Source organism: Musca vetustissima, unplaced genomic scaffold (assembly GCF_032173495.1).
Source record: "Musca vetustissima isolate MV318-11 ecotype Yass unplaced genomic scaffold, APGP_CSIRO_Mvet_v1 utg12127, whole genome shotgun sequence".
Lineage (NCBI taxonomy): Eukaryota > Metazoa > Arthropoda > Insecta > Diptera > Muscidae > Musca > Musca vetustissima.
The window spans coordinates 140238-149920 of record NW_026882703.1 but is presented as its reverse complement, the minus strand read 5'-3'; the positions used below and the strand labels follow the sequence as shown (position 1 = coordinate 149920).

The 9683-nt window shown below is 35.1% G+C and overlaps 1 protein-coding gene across 1 annotated transcript; it reads right to left on the bottom strand.

The window, feature by feature from the left end:
* Positions 1–3897: 3897 nt before the first annotated feature.
* On the bottom strand, positions 3898–6211 carry LOC133329322 (double-strand-break repair protein rad21 homolog). The gene has a single exon (XM_061537810.1). It carries the CDS (start codon positions 6209–6211, stop codon positions 3911–3913), a length of 2301 nt encoding a protein of 766 aa, XP_061393794.1. The 3' UTR covers positions 3898–3910.
* Between the last annotated feature and the right edge of the window lie 3472 nt (positions 6212–9683).

Genomic DNA, 9683 nt, shown 5'->3' with positions numbered 1-9683 from the left:
ATGTATTTTTTAATATTGAATGGTTGGCGCCCAACGTGGACTTCACGTTATTTTTACTTTTTTTAGAAAAATGTCCACAGCAAGGAATAATTATATTTCTTTCAATTATATTTCTTTCAAAGCTTTTTTAAAATCACTTAGCCTTGAACATATAAAAGATATCTGGTGTGGAGAATAATACCCACTCGTCGTCGTCCACCTATACTCGAAGAGATATTTTTGTGACTTTATCTGTGTCTCAATTGTTACGGCTTGCCTGGTTTATCGCATAAATATTTACCGTCAAATTGTGGCGTAATCTATGTTAACCGCCAAAGCTTTAAAAAAAGAAAAAAAAAAAAACAATACCAACACCACAATGAAATCGCTATTACCTTATTTTTTCCTATATACGTGGTGTTTTGGCCCGATAATTGTACTTCCCGATAAGATAAAATTGAAATTAATATTGTTTTCATCGTTGTTGTTTGTGGCGCTTTTTTAGAACAACGTCAGTAGACTATAAAACTTTAGTGAAACGAAAAAAATGCCAGTAAATTGAAAAAAAGCAAAGATAAAAAAATAATTTGTGACAATTGTGTTTGTCACACACTCATACAATACAATTGATTTCGTATCGGTGAAATAAATGCGGTACAAAATTGACAGCATGGGTAACGGAATTTGTTTTCGGTAATAGAATTTTGACATGGAGCTATGTATTATTTTCTTCGGTCTTTTTGATTTCCCATGCAACAAATTGATTTGTTATTAGAATATATACTGACCATAATATATCATCGAAATCTTTGTATCACAATAATAATCCGATTTCCAAAATACAGACTCAAGAATAAGTCACTGGAGTTTTTATTATCAATTTCGTATTTTCTCAGAAAACTAGACAGTCATTAAAAATTTTTTAAATTCCCTTCATTTTCTTTCTTTATTCTTCTGTCATATATTGCACAATTTTATTTTATTGGCTATTTATGACTTCAGTATTTTGATAAGCTTAGGTACACAAAACTTTTGTATATCAATACTTGACCCACTTTTTAGTATTGTTATATAATAATTGTTTCTGACTTTATATTTTTAACTGATAAAATTTTTAATTGCTGGATATTGGTGTAGATAATTTTTTTCAATAATAAAAATAAAAAAATGGTTAGATAATCAAACATTTCTATGTAGCATTTTCTTGTATTTTAAAGTAAATAATTTTTTGTCCTGCTATTTGCGTCATATCATGTCATGGCATCTAAGGTTAATGGATATAGAAAAAATTCTCAGGACACATTTTAGAAGTCACAGTCAATGAGGATATTTTTTTCCTTTATAGAGTTGTTAGGCTTTTTTTCAAAACCAAAATCATGAAATTTTAACTCTTCTTTATTATGTTGTTAAATTGTTGGCGGGGTCAGCATAAATTATTGTCCTGGTGTTTTTGTCATGTCAAAAGAATTTAAATAATGATTATCATAAATTTGTTTTTTCAATAATCCGTCACATTGAATGGTTGGCTTTAACATGAAAACCACAAGTTATATTTCATACAGAAAATTTTTTTCAGTTACTAAGTACAGTTCTTTCTTCTATATAAGAAGTCACATTTAATGAGGATAGCTTTTATTTGTTTCAAAATCTTCAAAATTTAACTCTTCTTTATGTTGTTGAATTTTTGGCGCCCAACGTCAACATAAATTTTTGCCATAAATAAACATAAATTTTTTGCCATAAATAAACATAAATTTTTGCCCTGGTGTTTGGGTCATGTCAAAAGAATTTAAATAAAGATTATCATAAATTTGTTTGTACAACAATTCTTCACATTGATTGGTTGGCTCCACGTTGGGCGCCAATCACTCAATCTTATATTCCATATTGGAATTCACAAGTTATATTCCATATAGAAAAAAATTCTCACTTCTTCACTTCATAGTTAATGAAGACAGTTTTTATTTCTTTATAGATTTGAAAGGGGGTTTTTAACAAAATCAAAATCTTCTTTATGTTGTTAAATTATTGGCGCCCAACGTGGGGTCAACATAAATGTTAGTCCTGGTGTCTTGGTCTGGTCAAAATAATTTAAATAACGATTATCATAAATCTGTTCCATGTTAAATAGTTTATGTTCACATCACGTTGGGCGCCAGTAACGGAGGATAGAGAAAAAATTCTCAGTGCATAAGATCTGAATAAGGTCCATAATGCATATTGATCCACGTTGTTTGCGCCATCATTTTTACAAATATCACCTTATGTGACCCATAAACCAGTATAAGAATTTATGTCTGCCTCATGTTGGGCGCCAAAAATGTGGGTAATTTAAAAAAGAACTAGTTTAAGATATTTGAGACGAGGCAGTATGGCAACAGACTCTGAACGTAATGGACACTTAATGAAGTGATTCACTGATACCTGGAGGTAAACAATTAACAGCAATTATCATATAATCATATTTAGAACCCTATACGAGTATTGGACAAACCTACTGAGAATATTTTTTTCTATGAAGGAAAAATTTCTCAGTTACTAAGGATGCCCTCTTTTTTATAAGAAAAAAACCTCAGTTTCTATAGAAAAAATCTTAGTTATTGCAGTATTATATTGAAGATCACACATTGGGCGAAAACAATTCGCTTTTAGCAAATAAAGAAGTTACGGATTGTTTTTAACCAAAACATTAAAATCGCCGGTGTAACCAATAGCTAGGCTTTCATCTTCTCACCGAAAATATTTTTGACCTCATCGACAATAAGTTTGCGCTTGAGTTTGGCATTTTTTTACGTTCTCTTATAAGCTGAGACCTCTATATAGGGGCAAGGGTGAAACATTCTTTTTTATTCTCCAAGAGGTTGGATAGTTCCAAATTCTCTTCGACTTGTTTTTAGGGTGGCTGTTTATTGGGTGACTCCATTGGAGCATGACAATTTTCATTTGAATGTGGACCCCACGTTGGGCGCCAAAAATTAAAAAAAATGAATTTAGAAGATATTTGGAAGAGGTTGGATAGTTCCAAATTCTCTTCGACTTGTTTTTAGGGTGGCTGTTTATTGGGTGACTCCATTGGAGCATGACAATTTTCATTTAAATGTGGACCCCACGTTGGGCGCCAAAAATTAAAAAAAATGAATTTAGAAGATATTTGACAGACTGTGATCGTAATGGACGATAAATTCAATTATTACTTGATACCCTGAAGGAAAATAGTGAGGGTTGATCATATATAGCAGTTATTCCAAACAGTTATAATAGAAAAAATCAGCAAAGGCTGAGACCATTTGTTTCTATTGGAAAAAAGAAATCCTCAATTTCTTAAAAAACCCTCAGCCAAATATAATATATATGATGTGAAATCCACGTTGGGCGCCAACTATTCGTAAAAAAGCAGGATGTTTTTTACATAATGGCGTGACCCAAAAACCTGTATAAAAATGTATGTTGGCCCCATTTTGGGCGCCACAAATGTAACAATTGGTCTCAAAAACATGAGCCTTTGTGAAATTTTTTCTCAATGTGATGCCAGCTATACTCTTGCCAAAGGGCTTTACTTGGTGTGTTTTGAATCGACTTTTTTCTATTAAATTTCGATTTCAAATTCCGAACAATACTCCCTTAAAAAATAAATCATTTCTTGATTCCCTTCTTTTCCAAAAATAAAACAACATTTTTTTTATATTTTTAAAAACATGTTGGAAATTTTTACTATAATTAAAATTGTTATTTTTGTTTTGTTTGTTGTGGTTTTGTTTTTCGATTTGTTTTTCTTATTATAATAATATTAAAAACATGCTCATTTTTGTCGAAAATAATATAGAAATAATTATGATCAAATAAAAGGGTTACAAAGAAATGGAAAAAAATGTTTGTGATTGTAATTCAAATATAATAAAAAAATAGAAATAGAAATAAAATTAAAATCAATTTATAGCTTAGGATTATCGAATAGGCTGCCCCGCGTTATAACAATATCCGCATAGGGTCCTTCTTGGGTAATATTTAGGGCACGGAATTTTTTCAACACCAACAGGGAATAGAATTTCTGGGCAGCCTGTTTGCGGGTGTTGTTGCCCGTCAGTTCCGACAGGACGAGGCAATCCTGTTGAACCATGCGATTTTTAACGGCATAGAACATTTGAGCGGCACGCTTATTGAGGACACGTTCTTCAAATTGTTCACTGGTTTCATCTTCCTGTTGTTCCTCATGTGGGGCATTGGGTATTTCAAAGGAGGGAGCGGCGGCGGGAGTAGGTGTCTGTGGTGGTGGGCAATCATTCCAATCGGAAGCCAAACTGGTGGCAATATTATTTGTGGTGGTGTTCGCGGCGTTGTTGTCCTGTTGCGGCATATTTTCCGCCTCCTTTAGTATCGAGGATATTTGATCGACAGGGAGATTTGGTATTGATTCAATGGCCTCAATTTCCGGATGGTGGGGTGTCATTTGTCCATGATGTAAATTACCCGGTGTCATATTGACATGATCGAAGTCGTGATCATTGTCCAGATCGTGGTGTAAGTTACCCAAGTCGCTGGGCAGGGTACTATTCAGATTATCCAAATTGTGAATGTCGTTGAGGGCAAACATGGGATTCGGGCTACGTTGACAATTGTCATAGATGGTGACCTCCGCGGGCGGTAGGGTAGAGTCATTGTGACCAACACCTCCAGCCACATCCAAACGCAGAGAATCAGCGGTGGCATTGATCCCACTCTCCTGTTCTCTCACCTGTTCGGGCAGGGAGACATTCTGTTGGGTTAGGGTTGTGTCTGCGGCGGCGGCTGCAACCACCGTTTCATTTGTGATGGCATCCAATTTACGTTTGCGACCACCCTTTTTGGTAATAATCGCATTGGCATCATTGTCATTTTCATTTTGGATGTGATCGAGGGCCAACATATCGGCCGGACCCAAACAGGTGAAATCTTCCAGCGGGGTGAAACGTGAAATCAAGTGACGATTATAGTTTATCATTAGGACACGGGCCGGTATCATGCGAGAGGGTAGGGAGAACAGTTTTTCCACTCCTCCCGTTTCTTTCCAGTACATCAGACGTTTGGTGGGTGGTGCCAGATCGAGTATGGTCACAATATCCGAGGTATTGGCCAGCTGGGCTTTCATCTCCTCACCGGAAATATTTTTGACCTCATCGACAATAAGTTTACGCTTGCGTTTGGCATTCTTCGTGATGCCCTTATAGGCTGAGGCCTCTATGGGGGCCAGGGCGAAACTTTCTTCTTCATTCTGCAAGAGGGTGGATTGTTCCAAATTCTCATCGACCTGCTCTTGGGGTGGTTGTTTGTTGGGCGATTCCATTTGGGCATGGTCATCTTCATTTTGATGGGCCGGCAAGGGGGAGCCGGGACATGAGGAGGCCGGGGATGGAGCCCTGACATCGAAATGATCATCATCAGAATCTTCAATTATTGGGAGATTTTCCAAGCGCTGTTGTACCTCTGCATCTAAACGTGGCGGTTCCCCAAATAGCTCATCACCAAATAGTTCCGGTTGGCCAAATTCATCACCAAACCCATCGGCCTCCTCGATATCATCCAAACGCGGCTGAGACATATGACTGGGCTCATTGAGACTGATGCTGGCCTCATGACCCTCAGCCCCTCCTCCAGCGGCGCTACTCCTACCCATGTGCGGCATAACTTCATCCTCGAACAGCTGATCATTCATATGCGAATCCAAGTGATCACGCACCATATCCGGCGTGTCACTACCAAATCCAATGTCCCCGAAACCATCATCGTGCAACGAATGCGACATACTGCCATAATCTTCACGCATTGTGATCTCATCGGCCCGCGATTGATTCATGGCAAATTGTGCCTCAATATCGATATCGTTGAGTTCCGGCAAGGCCGTATCGAAATCATGAAATACCTCCGGCAATGTAATGGCATTGACATTCGCCTCGCGATGGCCCTCCGGCAGATCAACCATGCCCGGACGAAAGGCCATTTTGATTTTGACAAAGGCCTCATTACAATCGGCCAGTAGATATTTGGCCTTGCGCGAATAGATGCGGACCACACCCAACAACAGGTGACCGGAGGTGCGCAACGCCAATTTCACCTTGGGCTGCATAATGCCCTCGACGGATTTCTCAATGTTCGTCTCAAAGACATGAGCCTTTGTGATTTTTTTGTCCCAATGTGCCGCCAGCCATACTCTTGCCAAAGGGCCTTTTTTGGCCAATATAATGTGTGCATAAAACATGTTCGGAGAACAACTGTGTCAAACCGAATGATCGAATGACACCGATTCTGACTCTGATGCGTCTTTGTCTGTATAGAGAAGTTTGTTGTAATCTTTGTTGTTCTTGTTGTACTTGGAAGTAGTTGAAGTAGTAGCCTGTTTAAGTTTTGCCTGTCATGTGAAATTTTTTTGTGGTTTCTGGAATTGTAAATATAAAGCAATGGAGAAGAAGAAGAGAAGACTGTAAGAAAATTTGAATTGAATTTTGCAAATTTGTTTTGAATTAAAAAAACAATCTAATATCTAACTATACAACGTTAAAAAAGTGGTAGTAGTGGTAGTAAAAAAAAACAAAAACAACAAAAAAGGAAATTAAAAAATTCAACAATCCAAAAGGATCACTGAGAAGGAAATTAAAAAATTAAATTAATTTAAAACAAAAACGTATGGGGGTTACAGAGGTCAGAGATCTACAGTTGCTTTTTATGTTTTTGCGGTACACATTTCCCCAATATAGAAGAAAAAATGGAGAGAGAAAATATATGGCCCCACGTTGGGCGCCAAACAAAAAAAAGTAAGTGTAAATGATTTGTTGAAATATAAAATAATTCAAATTTGAAATCGTAATTAATATTTACATTAACCAAATGACTAAGGACAAAATAAATGGTTGCCCCACGTTGGGCGCCAATATGTCATCCACTGTTTTATGTGAATGATTTTGTCTTAATTAAAGATAGGTCTAAATTATTAGGTGTTGGTGGTGGTGCTTTGGCATGAGTCGGCTGCTGCATATGATATGGTGACAAATAAAATCAATCGATCAAATGAGAGAGAAAAATAGAGAGAGTAAACAAAATTAACTGGGAATACATACAAGATGATATCGAATGAACAAATTAGCAGGATTATATTAACAACTATATGATACTGCACAATTATATTTATATATTTTTCAAAATCTTCTTGTCATATTCGTCTATGACTATAAGCAGAGGAAGATTTTGCAATAAATTTAAGACATTACAGCAATCCTCCATTCCAGTTTCTTATGTGTCTTAAATAGAGATTGCGTTTGATTTTGTGTATTAAAAACAGATCTGTAAATATATATTCAAAATTTATACACAATAAAATTCTGAATAATGCGGATTTTAATATAATATATTTCTACGAAACATACCTAAAGCGTGCCAATTTCCAAGAAAATCCCAATTTTGTAAATAAGAATAATTGTAAAAGAAATTTTGAATACATCCGAGCCACGTATTTATGAAAAAAAGTATTGGAGTGATATTGTCATGATTTAGAATAGAGCCAGATCGTAGGAAATTCATAGAATTATTTCTACATTTTGAAAAAAAAGAACTCACTCTTCCGGGAGCTTCTAAATGTAAACAATTGCATAAGAAAAAATATTTCAATATGGAGTAAAATCGAAAAATTAATCATGTCGATAAAAATCGGATGCAATAAAATATTTTTAAAAAATATAAAAAATGTAGGCCGACCAAGATCGGTTTGTATTTTTTTTAACCACATCAATGTTGGTTGTTATATGGCCCCACGTTGGGCGCCAAAAATTCTAGACTAACAAATATCAAACTAAATGGTGATTAAACTATAAAAAAATAAATTAAAATCAAAATTGTAAATCATTGCCAAAATTATACATATATATTTTTTTTAGCCTCACGTTGGGCGCCAAAAGTGGCCTTCACTGTATTGTGATATATGTGAATGATTTTGATCGATTATTAGATGGTGATGGTTGGCAGTTGGTTGCTGGGAAAAACAAGTAGGCAAAATCGAGAATAGATATAATGGCCCCATGTTGGGCGCCAAAAGTGTAACATGTGTGAATGGTGATTACACCAAAAAATAAATTAAAATCAAAATTGTTTTGCATTGTGGCATTCCCCCAAAATGAAGATATTATTTGGCTTAACGTTGGGCGCCAAAAGTAGCCCTCATCGTGTTTTGATTTATGCCAATGATGTTCGTTAACAAATTTCAAACTAACATTTGATAATGGTAATTAAAATAAAAAATAAATTAAAATCAAAATTATGATTCATTGTCGCATTCCCAATAATAAAAAAATTTGTCTATTGACTCACGATGAGCGTCAAAAATTGCATTGTCGTTTTGTGATATTTGGCAGTTGGTTGCTGGAAAAATAGGTGAAAAAACTAAGAAAAGATATATGGCCCCACGTTGGGCGCCAAAAAAATATATCAAACTAATGTGTGTGAATGGTGATTAAACTAAAAAACTCAATTAAAATCAGAATTGCAATTGTAATTCATTGTTGCATTCCTCAAAAAGAAAAATATATTATTTTCTCACGTTGGGCGCCAACAATTACATTTATTTCATTTGGCATTTTTTCATTTGTTAGTTGGCAGTTGGTTGTTGGAAAAACAAGCAGAAAAATTGAGGAAAGATATATGGTCCCATGTTGGGCGCCTACAAAATTGTACTTTATCAAATGTCAAACCAATAATGTGTGAATGGAGATTGAACTAAAAAAATAACATCAAAATTGCAATTGTAATTCATTGTCGCATTCCCTATACAGAAATTTCTTTTTATTTGGCCTCACGTTGGGCGCCAAAAATTGCATTCATTGTGTTGTGATATTTGTGAATGATTTTGGCTGATTATTTGAGGTTGATGGTTAGATGACAGTTGGTTGTTGGGAAAAACAAGTAGAAAAACTGAGAAAACATATATGGTCCCACCTTGGGCGCCAACAAATTCTATCAAACTAATATGTGTGAATGGTGATTAAATTGAAGAATCAATTTGAATCAATTTTAATTCATTGCCACATTCTCCATAATGAAAATATTTTCATTTTTTGCCTCACGTTGGGCGCCAAAAATGACATTCATTGTCAAATCATTAACAAATATATTTTGCCCGATGGTGATAATTTACAAAAATAGAATAAAAACTGAGGGGAAAAGTATTTCAAAAAAATGTCAAAAATATTGATCACTCAATTATTCGGTATCTAATGAGAATGCACATTTTCAAAATACATTCAAATCCAGCTCAAAGTACTGAATATTTACTGGTCCTGTTATATTTGGGGGCTATTGGCGCCTGTGGACATATATATCCCATTTATCTTGGCTTCATCAGGATAGGAAAATTGAAAACGTCTTGATTTTCAACTCTACAATTTCTCTGAGATAACCTATATTTACATAGGAAGAATCGATATTACACCAAACATGAATAAATGCGAACGGCTCAGCTCTGAAATATTTTTTTGACAGTATTTTTAAGGCATGGATGAAATATATATTTTTTAAATGAGGTGGTTAGAAGTTCTCTATAAAATTTTCTGCCTATAAAAATAGTTCTGTGAGAGTTATTGAAGTCGTTATTACACGATAGTTCAAAGTGCTCATATGTGAAAAATTCCGTTTTTAAGAGAACCTTTTTCCCAGTTCTCGAAAATGTAAAAACGGCGGTTACAGCG